Genomic DNA, 20,716 nt, shown 5'->3' with positions numbered 1-20,716 from the left:
TGCACCTTTAACTTTTAAACTCTAATTGTGTTCATTGATAACAACAGCTACAGTGGAAAAATAAGTGCTATATAGATTTAGGTTGGGCATACTTTGATCAAGATATACTACTCTGGATATATTATACTCTGATAAAGATATACTATACTCTGCAAAAAAAAAAGAAAAGATAGTGAACTATTCACATTCTAGGGAATGCACATTTATAAATGAGTGTCACTTTTGTTTCAGCTATCTAATCTGTAATGTTTTCTAACTATCCGTCTTTCCCTCTGCTAGGATACTCTGGGATTCCAGGTCCTAATGGAATTCCAGGAGAGCCTGGTCAATCAGGCCAGGATGGCTTTCCTGGTCGTGCAGGGACACCTGGGCAAAAAGTATGATGGTGGCTGCCATTTAGATTTTGATGTATAATATTTTATTGAAATGGGTGAGAAATTGTCACTTTGTCATTGACTTTGATCTGTATCGTATACAGGGTGAACCTGGCAGGGGTCTTCCTGGTCCTAAGGGTGCCATAGGTCTGCAAGGAGTGTCAGGATTTCCAGGGGAAAAGGGTAATCCTGGAATGGCAGGGGTTCCTGGAACTGAGGGAAGTATTGGGCCACCTGGACCTCAAGGAATCAAAGGTACAGTTATATGTTGGTTTCACATAATGCTTTTGAATAGATTATTTACCAGATGTTCAAAATGTACTTTGAGAAGTGACTAAGGAATTTTTAGCAGATACTTTTGTTCCCTGTAACTGATTTTGGAAGACCATGGAAAGTGATAAAAAAAAAAAAAAAAATCCTGATGGTTTCATTTATGCCTTTCTAAAAAAAGGTAAAGGTTCCCTTTCGAGGGAACTCAACACTGCATAATTTTGTTGATGCTATGGGAAAGCTTCAGTGGAACTGGTGTCTAAAGCACGATCTTGCCAATCTCATTGGCCACGGCAGTCATATGATGTCATTTGGTGCATGTCATGTCACCGGCATGTCTATAAAAGGGTGCCCGCATTAAACATCATCAGCTTTTTTGTCTTCAGGAAGCATCTTTGTCTGTGTGTGCATGTAAAAATATATGTGGTTGTTTGTCAATTTAATGCTTAGTTAGACATAATGGCAAGCTCTAGGCCTGTTGAGATTATTAAATAACTGCCTGATTGCGGTTATTTGATCTAATTGCGATTATTTTTGTCAACCACGATTATTGAGCTCTTTTAGAAGGCACAAGAGACATAGACATGGGGTTCCCCCTCAGTCGAAATTACTCTCAAATTCACTCTTCTTTTTCGGAGGGTAGTTTTCTTTGTAGTTGGTGCCCAAACAGAATGCATACTATGTGTATAGGGAGTAGGGGTGGCAATCACAGGGTTCCTCGCAATTCTGCGATAATCTATATATTGCTAGACAATCCTATAATGATACATCACGATATCTGTCTAATTATGAAAACAAAATGCCAGTGAAAAGGTTAAATGCAGATTTTCTCTCCTTATTTAACTGTTAGAAAACAGTAAATTAAATTTAAAGGGGACATCGAATGCAAAATTCAGTTTTATATGGTGTTTGCATATAAATGTGTCTTTGCAGTGTGTGGACACAACCACCATTAAAAAAATCCATTCACTCCTTTTTTTAATCCTCAAAAAGTCTAAACACTCTCAATAATCAGGCCGTTTGGATTTTCTGAGCACTATGATGTCATAATGCTCATGCTCCGCTAACGACCACTGACTGACTGTCCCGTATTAGCATATTTCTGCCCTCAGCCATTCGACACCCCCCATGGAAGAGAGGGCTGGAGTGAGCAGTTGCTCATTATCATTTAAAGAGACATGCACCGAAACAGGTCACTGTGAACAAAGCTGTTTTTGAGGAGGTAAAAAGGGTGTTGTTTTACACAACCATTGAGAAATTTTCACCAAAGTATATTACAAACTTTACAAGAACACCATAAAGAATCATACCAACTTGTGGAAAATGGGCATCCGATGACCCCTTTAACATCTTATGTAAATTAAACATTTTATGCTTATACTTTTTAAAAGCTTAAAGGAACCGTATGTAAGAAATGTATCTCAATTAATCATAAAATGGCCCTGATATGTCACTAGACATTAAGAAATCATGTTCATTTCAAATACTTATATCACTGACAACAGTAGTCCGGCCAGGATATTGTCATTTAAAAGTGAAGTTGCAGCCCTCAACTGATGTTGATGTTGTCATGTTGTGTTTTGGCCTGATGCGCCACCCTCCACCTATCTACCAATCACAAAGTCAGTAGTGTTTCGGCATCCGGGTTGCCAGCTCTGCTCTAATTACCACAGCTGCAGCTACAAACGTGTCGGATAAAAAATGTCTAACGTTACGAAATAAAACAAGGATTTGTATAGGAGATGCCTTTGAAAGATGGAGACGGCTGAAAACGGAATTTTTGCTATACATAATTACTTCGCAAAACATCTCTCATGAAGCATAAACATAATTAACAGAAAAAAAACTTACTGTGTAGGACTCGTCACTTGCCATTGGAAGCTCCTTGTAGCAGCCTACGTTCCTGCTGGATCCTGCAGCCTAGCAGGCAACCTCGAGTCAGGGGGAGGGGGAGGGGATACACCGCTCTACAGTAATTTGAAAGTGATTGCAGTACCAGTTTTGGCCACAATCTTACATACGGTTCCTTTAAACTTTTCTTTTTGTTTAAACAGACACATTTAAACACTTATCAACTTGTTTTATATAAACCTGGTACATTTCAAAATTTACCAACCTCTTTTATTTAAACCTGGGAACATCTCAGTGTTTACCAGCTTCCTTAAAATAAACCTGGGAATAGTGTTGTCAAAGATACCAACTAGGGTATTTAAAAATTCAAAAAAGTGACTATACCAGCATTACCCCCTAGAATTTTGAGCGTTGTTAAGCGGATTCTTAAATACCCCTGATTGGCCATTGGGTTCACATGCTCAACATATATGTCTGTGATTGGCTACAATGATCAACGCTTCCAAAACATGTTGTAAATAGACATCTTTGACGTTTTTCACCAAATGCTTACACAGATACAGACGTTAGCATTTGAAAGCAGGCGTCTATCAGCGGATCCCTAATATACACACTGATAGACGGTTCCGCTGATAGTCACCTGCTTTCAGCTGCTCCCGTGTGTATCTGTGTAAGCGGATTTACCACATGTTTGTCCCATCAATGGTATAAAAGCCGAAGTGCTTCCAGACTTTGAACTTAAACGTAGCTGGGGCATCTATTATTTTACTCACACTGCTGTCCACCATCCCGTTAAAAAACTATTTTTCTTAGGCTTGTTAACGTGTTCACGTTTCCCTCATTCATGTGTTGAGCGCCACCTCGAGGAGCCATGAAGTAGCAATGCTGGGAGCAGGAAAATCTATATAGAGCTCCTTATTTTATTAATTAAAATATCGATATTTGGCGCCAGCGTATCGATTATCGTATCGCACGGAGAAGGTAATTGGCAATCATTGACAAGTTAAAGCTTACTGGATGGGTAAGAATAACAGTTAATTTGTGTTAGTTATTTTGGCTGCAGGTTGTTAGATCCAGCATTCTGTCCACTTTAAATCAAAAACAGAGATAAAGCATTGCGTAGGATTGGATTTATGTAAATGAATTAGTGAGAGAGAGAGGGAGTGGAGAGAGATTGGGCTTGTGTGAATTGAGTTTGTGCAACGTCTCTCTACTAATAGTGAAGCTGTTAGTTTAATTACTTAATTACGTAATAACCATCAAACCCCTAAAACTGTCAGGGTTCTGTCACTTCAGTCTGTTTATTCTTGGTTGATTAAGAGCTCTGACACTCCTTCTGTCCACATGAGTTGTTTTGTGTGCGGAGTGTGGTATTCGTATCCCGGCACTTCAGTCTAGTTTGGTTTCGGTTCTGTATTGGGATGCAGACATCATACTCCGTGTATTTGTCTTCTGTTGTGAGCGCATGGGACGAGCATTCACTCGTTCTAGTGCGCTCTGGTTTGTTGTGTGAGCGTGCGGTTTTCTGTCTGTGTGTGTTGTTGTGTTTTGTGTAGCATGCGGTTCGTGTTTTCATCAGCCGAGTGCTTTCATTCAATGTTTTGTCTTGTACTTTACAGCATGAGGCTTTTGTTTTTCACTGGCTGTGTCCTTCTGTGTGAACAAGCGGCTTATGAGTGTTCTCATTAGCTGTGTGTTCATGTCTTGTTTTGTTTGAGCACATGGCTTGTCATGTATGTTTCCTTGTGCCATGTGCTCTCCTGTCTATTATCTTAAGCCCGCCCGCCCATCTTGTTACCTGATTATTGATTCAGCTGCCCTACTTCGTTACCCTCTTAGTTTGCTGCCCTATTTATTCTCCTTGTGTTTGCAGTCCTGTGCAGGATCGTCTTCAAATGTTACCTCTTGTGTGTTTCCCTGCCTTGTTGTCAAGTCAAGTCCTGCTGTCGGTCCTGTTTTCACCCTCGGGGTAGTTTAAATTTTGTATGAAATAAAAGCCATTATTCTGCATTATTGAGTCCTCACTTCATCCCTTCACCCCAACCTTGACAAAAACAGACAATTAATTGTCATAATCGCATAATAGCAATAATTTCTTAGACAATGAATGGTCTGCCAAATTGCATAATCGTGACAGCCGAAAGCTCTAACAGGTTTAGGAGATGTGCATTTCATTTTTGGGATGAAACCACAACTTGTGTGATATATATTTAGGAGTGGAGCTTGCTCGATCAGCTCTGCTCTTTCCTGGCTCTTTTCACAAGGGATGGGAGCCAGGCATCTGCACCTCGCAGATTGATGGAAATACAGGTGGAGCTGGCGGAGGAGTTCAAGACAGGTATATCCCTTTCTCTTCATGTGTTAGCTGCGATGCTCTCAGCAGTGGTGGGAAGAGTACTAAAAAATTGTACTTAAGTAAAAGTATTGCTACTTAATGAATAATTTACTTGAGTAAAAGTAGAAGTACTGAAAAATAATATGACTCAAGTAAGAGTAAATAAGTAGTTTGCTTAAAATAAAAACTAGTCAAGTAACTATACATTACAAAGTACTTTAGTATTATTTTGCTATTTTTACCCAAAATGGGGAGATGATAGCGATATGGAGCGCTAAACACTCACATGTCATATCTGCTTCATTCATACTGGAAGCCCAGTACATACTGATTCATACCTCGCACAGAAGTATTCATAGAAGTATTAAACGTTTCAGGAAATGTCTTATATGGATATAATAACATGCAAATGTTTTGACTGATGAAACATGAAGACAAACACATGATAGCGATAATATATCTGTGTTCATCAAGCTATCTCAGGTATTTTCATAAGAATGATGTATGTCTACAAGGGATAGCTCACCCAAAAAGGAAAATTAGCCCATGATTTACTCACCCTGAAGTCATCCTACAGTAGGTGTATATGACATTCTTCTTTCAGACGAATACAATCAGAGTTATATTGAAAAATGCTTCCAAGGTTTATAATGGCATTGAATGACTGGAGAAAATTTTAAGCCCAAAAAAGTGCATCCATCCATGATTAAAGTGCTCCACTTTTACTCCAGGGGGTTAATAAAGGCCTTCTGAAGTGAAGCCATGTGTTTGTGTAAGGAAAATACCCATATTTAAAACTTTATAAACTATAATCGCTAACTTAGGCCAGACGGCTGTGCGCATCGATTTACGGTGGAAGACTAACCCCTGGCCCGACTCACAGTGTAATGACAAACGTGGAAGCTCAGAGGTAAGAGCAAAACAAAACCCAAGTCACGAATTAGCAATTCTGAAAATAAATGTCGGAGGATTTCTATATAATAGAAGAGGAGCTTCAGTTTGTTGCACAGCCCTATTTGTTTAAACTGCGAGAGGCATCTAAGCTTATGATACTCCTTACATCCTACGTCATACATGCGCCACGGTTTACTCTTGTGGTGCAAGTCAACTTGCGTAGTATGCGTACGGTCAGCTGGCGGAAGCTAGTTATTTTAGATTATAAAGTTATACATATGGGTATTTTTCTTACAAAAACTCAATTTTTTTCCAGCCATTCACTCCCATTATAAAGCTTGGAAGAGCCAGGACATGTTTTGAACACCAACTGTATTCATATACACAGAATGTAGAACATAGAATGTCATATACACCTAGGAGGACTTGAGGGTGAGAAATTCATGGGCTAATTTAAATTTTTTGGGTGAACTAACCCTTTAATGGAATGCTAATCAACATAGCCTGTATCATATAATTTAATCAAATATATTCTCACTCTGTTTAAGAAGCAACATGAAACACCAGAGGTAATTTCAAACACGACTGACATGTATTGTGATTTTGAACAAAAAATTATATTAAACTCATAAATTGTAGTGTTTGACGGTATGCTAAGCAAACATACTAGCTTTCCCTGTTGTCAAGAGCGATTGTTTTATTACTAATTTTGAAAAATAAGTCCAGGTAAGATCATTTGAATGTTTTCATTTGAATCATTTCATAATTGAAAGCAAAGAAGGTTAAGTGAGAGGTGCGATTAAAAAAAGAGAGATTTACAACAGTATGAATAAAAAAGTGCCAGTAAAAAATAAAATAAAAAATAAGTGGGGTATGGGTAATATTTTAAATTAAATGCTCTTTTTTTTTTCGTTCTTCCGAAAATGTGCTGGGAGTCCACTGTTGCTATAGTAACGAACTACACTTTTACATGCATCTGATTGATCGATAAATCATGCGATCTTATTTCACTGTTGTTGAGGTTTTTTCAGCTTTGTAGAAAGTTTGCTTTGTACATTTACTTCAACTGTATTGTTAAAGAGGGCGAGCTTTACCATTCATTTGAACTATGTCCATGTATTTAAGACACTTACATTGTTATTGCTCTGTCCATGCAATAACTGCGTCCATGTAATGAGTTATTTTATTTATTTCAACTGGTCAGTGCTCTGGTATTATTAATGGGATGACCCATTTCAGGAGTTGCCATAATTAAAATTTAAAATCAGAATATGAGCATAGCTCACTTACATTCACTAAAATATTGAAACGTTAGCGATACTGATTCAAAACACGAGCGACAGTGATTGAATGTCAAAGCGTGGTTTGAACACCCCGTCCCACAGCTGAACTGGAAGTTTTGAATTGGTTTTGTGCCTCAGTCAGACCTGTCAGTTATTGGCTGAAGCGCTTCAGATCTGCCTGTTATTGGCTAAACTGCTTCAGACCTGTCTGTTATTGGCTGAACTGCTTCAGATCTGTCTGTTATTGGCTGAAGCTCAGGGCTCCACCGTAGTAGTTTCAAAAGTGTCTAAATGTCAGCTTGCCCTGTTGCTCTGTCGGCACCTTTGTCAAAGTACTTTGTACTTTTGGTGAAAATACATGTAGCGAAGTCAACTCAAGTAAAAGTACCACAATTTAATTATGCTGAAGAAAGTAGAAAAAAAATCTACTCAAGTACTGTAACGAAAGTATTTGTAATTAGTTACTTTCCAACTCTGGCTCTCAGGATGTTTCCAGTCATCAGTGCTCCTCCCTTGTGAGCCTTCCGTTTCTCCTCAATCCACAAAGCAAATGGCCCATGCCATCGGCTATTCAATGGCTGCTATGATTGCCACAGAGAGGCGTCTGTGGCTAAATCTTTTGGGGATAGTGGAGATTGAGAAATCCTTTCTCCTCGATGCCCCAATCTTGCCCTCTGGCCTCTTTGGTGCTGCCATAGAAATGGTAGACAAGAGGTTCAGAGAGTGAAGGTTCAGTCTGTGGCTTTTAAAAAGTTCATTCCTCTCTGTGCGTGCCCACAGAAAATCTAAGGTGAATCTCAGGAAAGCCATCTTGGCTCGTAGGTCTGAGGACTCAAAGCTGTGCAATCCTTGCTAAGTTTTCTTCGTTAGCTGCATTAGCATGTATCCCTGATGGATCCATGAGGAAATTAAGGAGGGCATGTCAAGCACAGATGGAGTGTAACGTTCTGTCTCTCGACACCCCCTTCCCCTCCATCATAAGTCCCAAGATGAGACCTGTGTGACATCAGCACACTTCCTTGCTGGAACTGCGTTAAGAATAAACAACCATCAACTGATATAAGGGCTGCTTAGCAGAGAGGTTGTAGGACTCTATTTTCAACCCACTCTTTCGGTCCAGTTTAAAAAAAAAAAGGATATGTTGGCACACTTCCCTAGGAAACCGGCTTAAAACAGGCAGCATTTTTCTTTGGTGGATCGATGGTAAAAGTCTTTCAGTTGCTTTTTATTAAGGTGACACCCAGGAAGAAGTGCATCGCTATTAGCTTCCCACTTTCTCTTCTGTCACCCGGGCGATAGTGTAGAAAAAGCTTATAGGCTGGAATATTTTCCTGGCTGGATCTCCTGAAATTAATTTAGCTATTCTCCTCTGAGGGATTGAGGGTTAGAGCAGCAGTTGATGGATTAGATGGATCGAGTGAATATCCCTTGCTATCTTCTGTATCTTCCTCCAGTTCTTTGAGACTTGATGCTGAAGTATTTGATCCACTCAGTTGGGTTGCTTTTAAGGAGCTTTACTATTTGCCAAGGCCTGTGGACAGCTAATGTGGCGAAGCAGTAATCTGCTCTCTTCCAGAGTGGAAGTTGTTGGTGGACACAGCTGAAGCTGCGGCCTTCCTAGTTAGGCAAAATGATGTAACAAAGCATTCATTTATTAACAGCCCAGCAAGCAAGTTTATAAAGTTCTTTGGCGTAGGTCCAGTCCGTAGCTCGTAATCCGAGGGTATTGGAATCTGCATTTCCTGCCTGAAGACGAAGGCAGGGGCGCATCCGACCCCTTGGGAGGTATGAGTAGGGACCATCCTGGTGGTGGTGGTGGTGGTGGTGGGGAGGATGGCGGTGAATGTTGGCATCAGCATCTGCAAACTCAGACATGTGTAAGTACCGATCTTTTATACTACAAGTATTATAACACGATTGGTTAGATGAGAAGGTAAGTGACGTAACAATTGAGTCTTCCTTGCAGAACTTGCGCTAAAGCTTTCATCTGTTTTCCTGGGGGCTCTAGCAAGGAATTTCTTCCTTTGAAGGATTACCTAAAGATTTTTTGGTCTTAGGACCAATCTGGTTGCAGGAGTGTCCCTGCCAGGCAAGTTTGAAGGGGGCATTTGAGCTGCAGAACATTTTCGTGCTTCTAGGCGGTAAAGCACTTGGTCACATGGTATGTGTCTTGTATGGCAATCCTAGACTCAGATCCTTCGGGTTGGGCTATGCTTGGTTCGCTGCAGCTGGTGCGCAGGCATTCATTTAGTATGGCGTAGTGGGCGAAACGTTCCCATAGTGTTGTCAAAATTCCCTTGAAAGAGAATTGGCAAAGGTTGAGTATGTAACCCAGGTTCCCTGAGAGGGAACGAGACACTGAGCCTTATTGCCATACTTCAGGTATGCCTGCGCATATTCCTTCTGACAATTTAAAGTTGATGAAGTTTAATGCGGGCACCCTTTAGTAGATATGTCAGTGACAGCATATGACTGCTGTGGCCAGTAGTGCTTCAGACATCGGTTTCGGTGAAGCGTCCCTATATCATCAACAAAATGTCGCAGCATTGAGTTCCCTCTCAGGGAACCTAGGTTACATATGCAATCTTTGATGATTTATTGAATGTGGCATCACAAAAGTTCTTTGAACATAAATTCACGAAGACCATCCTATCATAGGATGGTATTGGTGAATTTACGTTAAAGAACTAAACAGCTCTGCACAGAGTTAAATGCATTGGGCAAAGTTGTGAAAGTACCTTTAGGTTGACTGAAGATCAGGCATGTTCTGGATACTTTGCATAGGTTGTATTGTGCATGCTAGGCGGAAAATAGAGCATTGAAGTAATCCACTCTAGATAATGACTGTGTTACAGAGGTGGCTTGCAGGAAATTGAAGAGGATGGGTTCAGGGGGTATAATAACTTTAAATTCATTTGGATTTTTGCAGGTGACCATGGACCGCCTGGAGTTCATGGTGCGGTGGGGCCGCCAGGTCCTCCAGGACATGGAGAACCTGGACCACCTGGACCAATGGGACCACCTGGAGGCCCTGGACCCCTTGGTGAGTTTTTCAAGCGAGTAACACCCACACAGGTGTATAGTATATGCACACACATGCATAGATGTTCACATATCACATGGTTTGTAACATTCCTTGATGACATCCCAGGTCGGATAGGTATAAAGGGTGAAAAAGGTTATCAAGGTCTACCTGGTCTGGACATGCCTGGCCCTCCAGGAGACAGGGGTAACCCTGGTGTCCCAGGTCTAACAGGATCTAAGGGATTTCCTGGTCAACCAGGAAATCCTGGAGAAGATGGCTTCCCTGGTGAACGTGGTGAGTACTTTTTTGATACCCATTTTCTGGCATTCTCTTGACACATACTTGTTTATCTTAAGTTGATTCATATTTGGATTTTTATTTGGATTTTTTCAGGTCCAAAAGGAGAAATTGGAATCATGGGAATGACAGGAACCCCTGGATTTCCAGGTCTCATTGGAAACCCTGGAGAACCTGGACAAAGAGGTATGAAAACACATTTAAGACTATTCTTTTTATTTGGACTAAATAACACTGCATGAAAATTGGGATTTCCGACCCCGTAAACGGCCGCAAATCTCCCTAATTTTCGGCAGTTAACGACAATTTACAGCCTGTGAACGTCGCGTTCGTCTGTGCCGAATATTGTCGGAAACGAACCATGACGTATGCAGAGCGCTCGCGCTGGAGGTGTGAATGGCTCTAATTACCATATGAATAGCAGCTCCCGCCAGAGAAAGGCTTGAATTTCCTCACTCACTATTGGTTGAACCCACGTGGTTTAAACAAGAAAAATCACTCGTGATTGGTTGGCAGATCTGTTACTATTGGTCACCCTTGCTCATTAAAAATTCAAAAAATTATAATATTCACATAAATAATAATATATAAATTATTTTTTTATATTCATAATATGCTATTCTGTGGTATATTCATGTCATTGTTAACCTATGGACTACACTATTATTACCATCAAGGACATGAATTTATAAAGGAATGGAAAATTTGCCAGGGACATGCTGTTTATTCAAAGAAAGAGCTTTATTAGCACAGACACAAAACAATATACACCTATGTACAAAGCATAGATCATCTGCACACACAACAAATTGGAAGCTCAGTGTCTGTTTTCATCTTCGGAGCTGTAGTAGGTGACTAGCGGCGTTCTCTCTGAATTCGATCCACTTTGAAACCGTCTGTGGTGCGTTGCCCTGTATTTAGGAGTCGCCTCTAATCTCGACTGCAGCGTAGCACAGAGCTCTGTGAGCTCCTGGCTGGTGGTTGAACTTCATCGGACATCAGATCTATGGTGGCGCACTTCCAAATGCCCACGTCATCCTCACCTAGCACACCGTCTCGCTTCTAGCAGCTGTAAAAACAACCAATACAGACAATCAGTACTGTGATGCACTGTGTATGGACACAAAACATCTATTAACCTGTTAACCGTTGCCAGTGCGCCCGCGCACTGAAGCGTTATTTATTTATTTAATTCAAAATTAATATCAGATTTAATGTTATACCTTGACAAACTATACATCATTAAAAAGATATAATACTCAAGTTTCAGTATTTGACCACTATTGTATTCTGAGAAACTCATAGTGACAGTTATGTCTTAATTTGTGTCAGGAGTTATGAAATGAAAAAATGAGTCGATACCTTTAATATGAATTATGCGCGTCAGCCGCTTTCATTCATAAAAAACTCCGTGCTGTCGTCATGACAGCGATACACAAAACAACGTCCCTCAGGGCTTTAGCTCAAAAATGTGCAGATTTGGAGAAATATTGATAGATTCTCATAGATTTACATCATATTTCTATAGACAGGAATAATATTTATTGAATTTATACCCAAATGCGTCGATGTAATCTTTATGAGCATTTGGTATTCCGATACTGTGTTTTTTAATTCATACCAATAGCCTGAGGGCGCTATAAGCACAATAATAGTCCATATATGGAACATGAAGAAGAGCCATGACCATGTGACATTCCAGGATGTCACTGATACACACAAAGCTAACAAGAGATCGTGCTGTAACATGCAGATACAGATGTTTTGAAGACAATAAACATGATTGCACTGATATTTGAGTTACCTGTGTTTTTCAAGCCATGCCAGGTATTTTCATAATAATAGATTATATTTATAATGTAATGCTAATCTATATAGACTATCATTGTGCAGAACACTATCCAATAGTATATTTTCTGTCTGATTTTTTTTTTATCTGAAGCCAAATTAGATCACAGAAGATTATTTAAAATACTCAACGTGCGTTAAAAAGTAAGTTTAGAGCACAAACATGGTTTTAATCTCATAAATTGTCGTGTATTGATGGTGTGCTAAGCTAACATGCTAGCTGCACCTGCTACCTAGAAGTTATACTTTTATTATTTTTTTAATGCTACCTGAAATGTGTCTTTATTCAAGAAATGCTTTTGATACAGTTTAAAATGTGGGGTAAACTTTGAGAAAAGAAATTAGGGACTGAAACCCTATGAATAGCCTGTGAATAGCCAGTCGTTAGTAGCTATAATGCAGACAAAAGAAATGCATATTTCGAGCCATAACCAGGCTGGAGAGGTGTGAATGTGTGCAGGGGGAGACTGAGACTGAATGGGGATCGTCTGCACCACAAAACAATAGAGACAATATACTGGATAGATGGTTAGAAGATGACAATAAACATCAGTAGCATTTTAGCGTCAAATCAAAATAAAGTCATTTGACATGGTCTTGAAAAACATTTAACTAAATACAGAGTTTTGGACTTATTATCTTCAGATTTTAAACATAGAATGTTTAGACATATGGCTTTAGCTGTGGTGCATTTCTAGATTGCTCCAGTGCCAACTTCAATTTTATTTTCATGAGGATGTTTCATAAAAATTAATTTCTAGTAATTTTACAAAACTTTGAAGCTATTTATAACAATTTTTGTCATTATGACAAAAATTAATTCTACATTTACAATAAACTGTCAGGTGTCAGCTTTCAAATGAGACCATACTTGTGCTTTTAATGCAAAGGGTTCATGAACTGTATCTGTTTCAGTTTGGGTATGTCATTTCTGGGGATTTTTCAAAAGTGGGGTTGCAGCTTAACAGGTTAATGCACGTGAAAAATAGTCACATTGACTAAAAATCTTACCCTCTTTCTTCTCGCTCGACTCCGAGCTGAACTCGTCACAGCTTCGGCCTGCAATGCCAGATCTGGTTGTTTGTACCTGAAGCTCCTGCGTACTGTCTCGTAGTATGTCTTACAGGCAGCTGGAAAACAATTCAATGAGAGTGATATGAATAAAAACAACGCAAGTCACAGTAAAATGAAACAAGGAGAAAATAGTAAAAGTTACTTACAATGTCGTCATGATCAGCGTCATGAAAATCTGGACTTGCAGACATAGCTCTGAGTAAATGTGAGGTTACGCCCTCGTTATGAGGCGAGGTTACTCTATGGAAACAAAATGTATGATTAAGATCGTAAACTATAACGGATCTATTTTCTTATACAAGAGAATGAAAGCATATTCTTTGAATCTTACCTTTAAAATGTTTGTAAGTTTTTATGAAAGTAAAAAAATAAAAGAATGTAAGATTCTTTTTTTTTTTTTTTTTACCTTGATCCAGTTTGTAGCGCCCACAATTTGTCTCAGAGTTGTGAAGATGGCATACTGCTTCCTGTAAATTACAGGATTATTTACAATTATTAAACAAATAATAGCCATCAATCCCATGACCTCTTGCTTTATGATGAAATCATGAAAAACAGAATATTCTTACATTTCACAAGGCCTGACAAAATACAGCTGCAGGTAACTAGCGGCATTCTGTCTGAATTCAGTCCATTTTGCAGACGTCTGTGGTGCGTTGCCCTGTACTTTGGAGTCGCCTCTAATCTCGACTGCAGCGTGGTACAGAGCTCTGTGAGCTCCTGGCTGCGACAGGACGGAGGTCGCACAATCCATCCAGACACCCCACACACCTTCCTCATCAGACATCAGGTCTATGGTAGCACACTTCCGAAGGCCCACCTCATCCTCAGCTAGCACACTCTGTCTCGCTTTTAGCAGCTGTTAAAACCAATAAAGACAATCAGTACTGCCCAATGCACTGCGTATGGACAACACACATCTATTAATGCACCTGAAAAATAGTCACATTGACCAAAAACGAATCTAATCTAATAAATCTTACCGTCTTTCTTCTCGCTCGACTCCGAGCTGAATTCACCACAGCTTCCGCCTGCAATGCCAGATCTGGTTGTTTGTACCTGAAGCTCCTGCGCACTGTCGTGTAATATGTCTTAAAGGCAGCTGGAAAACAATTAATTGAGAGTGATATTAATAAGAACAACATAAATCACAGTAAAATTAATAAGAACAATATAAGTCACAGTAAAATTAATAAGAACAACATAAGTCACAGTAAAATTAAACAAAGGAGAAAAAATGCAACCGGGTGAAATTGCAGAAATACACACCGGAAGCAAACTATGCTTTTTGAAATTGGGGTTTTATTCTGACTGCTGTTTAAAATAAGTGACAGCGGTCAATGGAAGCACAATTAAACAGATAAAAGTCTGATTAAGAAAAAAGTTTGCCTTGTTCTAAGAGATTTCACAAGAAAAAAAAATAGATTTCACTAGTAAAAAAAGAAAGAAATTGTAGAAACAGTTTACAGTAAATTTGAAGATGACAATCAAATGTCACAAAAAGCTTAACCAGTGGATCAATGCCCAAATCCACAGAATACTTAACTCAATTCAAACTGAAATGCAGTGTAATACACTGCAACTGGTCAGATTTAAATTGATTTCTCCAAACCAAAATATGTTAGGCTACAATTAAATACGATAACACAAACTGGAACACGGCAGTGGCTGAGGTAACTTAGGCCTAAGTTACAAGAGAAATAAAAGCACTTTAACAAAGCCACAACCCACGTTTAATCATGCCATGCGGAACCAGAAATATGCATTTAACCATAAAGTTATACTGTATAATCACAGAATATAGATTCAACTCATTAACAGATTTATCAAATAAACATGCCATCAGTAATTTCCCCCATAAACCATAAAACGTACATACCCAATCCTTTATCGTCCGATCACCACGAGGTTCCCTCGTCACACATGCGCTCCAAATAAATCTATAAACAAAAATGTACACATCAAATGTTCTTTTAACTTCGCTTCACAACTTATTTGTGCATATTAAAGATATTGGAGTAATATTTACCGAGAAAGAAGAACGTATAACACAGAATCCGATCGATGCACGCACCGTCATGGAGCTCTCCTGAACAATGAAAAATGGCTGCCGTTCTCTGGTCGCGCGCACGCGTCCAGCACAAGTGAATAGTATCGCGAGAAGAGAGGGATTTCTTAAAGGGGCCACAAACATTTTTAATGCAAAATAGAAACGAGGTACATTTTATGTAAACAACTCTAATCGTAGTTGTAACTCTATATGTACAGTAGGCATAATTCTTGTCATTGCGTATGTGTATGCAGCATGAGTCAAATACAATCTTCTGTTCGTGTTGTATTATGCACAGTGGTTGGCCTCTAAGAGATTGTGATGCTGTTTGCATGGAATGCACATTTTACCTTTGTGGCAAAGCCTGATTGAAATTAATTGTTGAAATAAATGGTTTTGTGTCTTTTTTACATAACATTGGCTATTGCTAATGACACATATAACTAATCTAGCTACTTTCATTAAATATATCAATTTAAGCTAAAATGTAAGAGGGTCATTCTATGAAAATGTCCATTTTTCTGTCCCTAGCCTTTACAGAAATATTACACTTAAAAAACACTTTTAAAATAAACGTGTTTCACATTTTAAAATAAAACAATATGTTATTTGAACAATTACACCCTCTTGAGCCATCAATGTGGCAATATTTGATTTTTATGAATTATATAGAATTTCAAGCACCACAGAGGTGCTCGTCCCCAGTCATGTACAGAGGGAAAATGCTTTATTTTGAGGTCAATAACAGATTTTTACACCATTTAAAATACAATAATGTATACATAACTATCAAATATATTATGTAAATGATATATATAAAAAAAATGCAGAATACATATTATAAAATTTATAATGAAAGTAGTGGTCCCCTGGAGTTGTGTCACTGGTGTTACTGTTAAACAAAAATCTCTTATTTTGAAATAAAAATCACACTGCTATAGCTTATGTTTGTATGCAGTATTAGTTGTTAGAATTAGAATATTAGTTGTTTGAAGAGTTACAAAAAAGCGGTCGGTCTTAACACAAGTTTCAGCCGGCAAGTCGGTCGGACTAAAAGGGGGAAAAAATAAATAATTGGGTCGGTAGGCTACTAAATTGACAGGGTCGATCGGGTTACGGCAAACAAGAATATTTTTAAGGATGGCCTTAGACTATTGTAACTCACTTTATTTTGGGCTATCTCAGGCCTCTCTCTCTCGTCTACAGCTAGTTCAAAACGCAGCGGCTAGACTTCTCACCGGGACACGCAAATACGAGTCGATCACCCCTATTTTATTCAAACTCCACTGGCTACCTGTCACATTCAGGATTGATTTTAACATTTTACTATTTGTGTATAAAGCTCTTAACAAACCGGCCCCCCAATATCTGACCAATCTCCGCTGCCCGTACACTCCATCTCGTACTTTGAGATCCAGTGATCACTGTCTTCTCATCGTGCCCAGATCCAGACTTAAAAAACGAGGCGACTGCACTTTTGCAACTGCAGGCCCAAAACTTTGGAACAGTCTACCCCTCTATATCAGACTAGCTCCCTCAATTTCCATCTTCAAAACATCCTTGAAAACTTTTAAAACCCCTTGACACAACTATTGTTTTTTTTTTTAATTGTCCTGTTTCCGCCCTGCATTTTATCTATTGCCCTGTACAGCACTTTGGTCAGCCTTGGCTGTTTTTAATTTTGCGTTATAAATAAATATTGTATTTTTTTTAGAATTAAGTTAATACCTTTGAGTCACCTGGGATAAAACTCCCCCTGCTACCCTCATTTGCATTTGTAAAGCTCACAGCAGTCTCATTTACATGTTAAAGCATTAGAGGGAGGGGGGTCACGGGGCAAGCAAGTCTCACGTCAATTTCCGACAATTTCCGACAGTTTGCAGTGTTGCCTGTAAATTGCCGTTTGCAGTCGTAAACCTGAACTTCCACGACAATTTACAGCGCCGGTAACTGTCGAAAATCCCACTTTTCATGCAGTGTAAGATAACTTTATCTTACTCTGGCAGAGGCACCTGCAGAGTTGCATTAGCTAAATCTTCATGATGATGTTCTGTCTCTTTCAGGTGACCCTGGTTTGATTGGGATCAGGGGAGTGTTTGGTGATTCAGGTCCCAAGGGTGAGAGGGGAGATCAGGGTCTACAGGGGCCACCTGGTAACATGACTGATGTGGATATGGAACACCTTAAAGGAGATAAAGGAGACAGCGGAGACCCAGGTACTTAGAGCAGAAGGTGTTTGCCATAGACCATAAACCAATTACATTTTTTTCTTAACGACTGTAGAACAACTGGACAAACTAAATATTTAAAAAATCTAAATATTGTCAGACATTTTTTTCTGTTTTAAGATAAACAGATGCAAGTAAATAACAAACAATCTTTGATTAAATGTTAAGGAAATACACATTTCTGAATTGGTGGCTTCCAATGAGAGCAATCATCAAAGATTTTGCTGATTTTGCTGTTGAAAATCAGTGAACTGTAAACAAAAAAAATATTTGTCTATCAGGTGATCCTGGTCCTACTGGAGATAAGGGGTTCCCTGGAACACGCGGAGACCCTGGAATGCAAGGAAAAGATGGAATGCCAGGATCACCTGGACAGCCAGGTTAGTCCCTAAAGCAAAATCTGACTTTTAAAAGTCAGTTTAAAATTATGATAAGCACTATGATACAATAATGTTATTATGAGAACATTATTTGATTACTGCGTCTACACTGTAGGTCAGAAAGGAGACTCTGGAATCCCTGGGGATCCAGGACGTATTGGAGATCCTGGAGACACAGGTCCAAGAGGAGACATGGGACTTCCAGGTGCATATAGTACTCTACTCTTCTACATGTGGGTTAATACAAAATACAGAAAATAAAAATAATAATTAATTAATTTAAAAAAGGAAATATTATTAATTATGAATCCATAAATATCTTCACAATTATTGGAGTCATCATCATCATCATCATAATCATCATCATCATAATCAACTTCATTGGCCATGTTTGCAGAGACAAACTAGGAATTTGACTTGGTAACAACAAGGCTCTCAAATTACAACATTCATTGACTGCAACAGGCTACAACACTCACTTGACATATAAACACAAGTAGGAAAAGTATGTCAAAACAGAATACTGTTATATATTTACTCTGACAATACAGTGAAAATTACAAAGTGCAGAAGGGAGGATAGTGCAATATCAGTATTGTCTTAGAATTTTTTTAATAAAATAACAATAGAGCAGTGCAGGTCCATACAATGGTAATATATTATTTAATTAGTGCATTCAATAGAAAATTGAAGTTTGCATGAGGTACAGTAGATGAATAGTCATATTGGTTGACTATGTCCAGTATGAGGATAAGGGCAGTTTCAAGTATTCAACAAAGTAACTGCTTGGGGATAGAAGCTGACTTTGTATCGGCTGGTTTTGGCATACAGTGCCTTGTATCGTCTGCCAGAGGGGAGAAGGTTGAAAAGTTTGTGACCAGGATGAGAGGGATCTGCAGAGATTTTTACCACCCTTTTCCTGAACCTGGACCGGTGCAGGTCCTGGATGGAGGGAAGGTCAGCTCTAATGATCTTCTCCGCAGCCTTTATTGTCCGTTGCAGTCTGGCCCTGTCCCGTTTGGTGGCTGACCCAAACCAGACAGTGATGGAGGTACAGATGACAGACTGAATGATGGCCGAATAGAATGTGATCAACAGCTCCTTTGGCAGGTTAAACTTCCTTAGCTGTCTTAGGAAGTACAACCTCTGTTGCGCCTTTTTTTGGACACAGTCAATGTGGGTGGACCATTTTAGGTCCCTTGAGACGGTAGAACCCAGGAACCTAAAGGAGTCCACAGAGGACACTGTGTCATTCTGGATGATGAGTGGGGGGAGTGAGGGGGGCCTTCTCCTAAAATCCACTGTCATCTCCACAGTCTTCTTGGGATTTAACTCTAGGTGGTTTTGACTGCACCATTGGACAAGCTGCTCCACCTCCTGTCTATTGGCAGACTCATCCCCGTCCCGGATCAAACCAATGATAGTTGTGTCATCAGCAAACTTCAAGAGATTCACAGACGTGTGCTTTGAGGTCCAGTCATTGGTATAGAGGGAAAAGAGCAGTGGGGAGAGGACACACTCCTGAGGAGCGCCGGTGCTGATGGACCGGGGTTTGGATGAAATGCTCCCCAATCTGACATATTGCTGCCTATCACTCAGGAAACTGGTGATCCACTGGCAGGTGGAGGCAGGCACTGAGAGCTGGGTGAGCTTCTGATGTACTGTAGGAGTTCAGGTATGATGGTGTTGAACGCTGAGGAGAAGTCTACGAACAGGATCCTAGCATACGTCCCTAGGGAGTCGAGGTGGTGCAGTATGTATTGCAGCCCGATGTTAACAGCATCATCTGCCGACCTGTTTGTCCTGTAGGCAAACTGCAGGGGGTCCAGCTGGGGGCCTGTAATGTTCTTCAGATGGCACAACACCAGTCTCTCAAAAGATTTCATGACCACGGAAGTCAAAGCGATAGGCCTGTAGTCATTTAGTCCTGTGATGGAGGTTTTTTTGGGGATTGGAATGATGGTGGACCGTTTAAAACAGGAGGGCACTTCACACAACTCCAGAGACCGGTTAAAGATCCGCGTAAAAATCGGCGCCAGCTGGTCCGCACAGGCACGCAGGCAGGATGGAGAAACGCCGTCAGGGCCGGGGGCCTTTTTGGGCTTTTGCTTCTGGAACAGCCGGCACACATCATTCTCACAGATTATCAACACAGGTGGGGGGAGGGGGGGAGGGGGGGGGGGGGGGGGGTTGTTGGGGAAAAATCTTTTGTGCGTGAGGGGTGTGATAATGGGTGCCTTTCAAACCTACAGTAGAAGTCATTCAGGTCATTAGCCAGGTAATTTATAGCTGTGTGGACAGTGTCACAACATATAAGAAAATAAAGATGTTCCCAACTCAGAAGCCGTGGATGAATAAAGCTCTGAAATCTCCTGAAAGCAAAAAACAACGCTTTTAAATCTGGTGACACCAGAGTATATAAAAAAGCAAGGTCAAGACTGAAGAAAAAAGGCCAAAAATACCTACAGACAAAGGGATACAAATCATTTCAGCAGTGCTGATGCACAGAGTATGTGGCAAGGTATCAGGAAAATCACTGACTATAAGAGTAACTCTATCTGTCTGTTCCCACAGTGATGCTGCACTGACTAACAAGCTTTTGCTAGTTTTGAAGTTGACAATATCATAACTAGTGCAACAATCCCAGCAGCAGAGACTGAACAGACACTTATATTAAGCACACATAAGGTACAGTGTACATTGCGGAGGATTAATCCACGGAAAGCCACGGGCCTGGATGGGGTCTCAGGATGGGTACTTAAAGAATGTGCTGGACAGTTAGCTGAGGTATTCACAAGTATCTTCAA

At 39.9% G+C, this 20,716-nt stretch overlaps 2 protein-coding genes across 2 annotated transcripts in view; one reads left to right on the top strand and one right to left on the bottom strand.

Moving 5' to 3' along the window:
- Positions 1–20,716, top strand: part of col4a1 (collagen, type IV, alpha 1) — a 76,776-nt gene that overhangs the window by 45,353 nt on the left and 10,707 nt on the right. Inside the window, exons 29-36 of the mRNA XM_084421071.1 lie at positions 280–377; positions 479–629; positions 9,937–10,050; positions 10,159–10,326; positions 10,426–10,515; positions 17,365–17,517; positions 17,811–17,909; positions 18,025–18,114. Of these exons, the coding sequence (XP_084277197.1) occupies positions 280–377; positions 479–629; positions 9,937–10,050; positions 10,159–10,326; positions 10,426–10,515; positions 17,365–17,517; positions 17,811–17,909; positions 18,025–18,114 (963 nt within the window). The remainder of the gene's footprint in view (positions 1–279; positions 378–478; positions 630–9,936; positions 10,051–10,158; positions 10,327–10,425; positions 10,516–17,364; positions 17,518–17,810; positions 17,910–18,024; positions 18,115–20,716) is intronic.
- On the bottom strand, positions 13,189–14,531 carry LOC311298286 (uncharacterized protein). Its single transcript, XM_084421085.1, has 5 exons — positions 14,235–14,531; positions 13,821–14,110; positions 13,658–13,718; positions 13,398–13,491; positions 13,189–13,307 (listed from the first exon to the last, which is right to left on the bottom strand). The coding sequence occupies exons 1-4, from the start codon at positions 14,394–14,396 to the stop codon at positions 13,474–13,476; spliced, it is 531 nt and encodes a 176-aa protein (XP_084277211.1). The 5' UTR covers positions 14,397–14,531; the 3' UTR covers positions 13,189–13,307; positions 13,398–13,473.

This window comes from Rutilus rutilus, assembly GCF_951802725.1.
Source record: "Rutilus rutilus genome assembly, chromosome: 10".
NCBI classification, from domain to species: Eukaryota; Metazoa; Chordata; class Actinopteri; order Cypriniformes; family Leuciscidae; genus Rutilus; species Rutilus rutilus.
Note: the sequence above shows the minus strand (reverse complement) of the source record. Positions and strands in the feature narration are given on the sequence as shown.

Excerpts from the sequence above, each read along its gene's own strand:
- LOC311298286 (XM_084421085.1), bottom strand. The coding sequence starts at position 14,396 with ATGTTGTTCTTATTAATATCACTCTCAATTAATTGTTTTCCAGCTGCC. Across the intron at positions 14,111-14,234 it reads GTCGAGCGAGAAGAAAGACG|CTGCTAAAAGCGAGACAGAG; the intron begins GTAAGATTTATT and ends TGGTTTTAACAG. Across the intron at positions 13,719-13,820 it reads TTTGTCAGGCCTTGTGAAAT|GAAGCAGTATGCCATCTTCA; the intron begins GTAAGAATATTC and ends TGTAATTTACAG.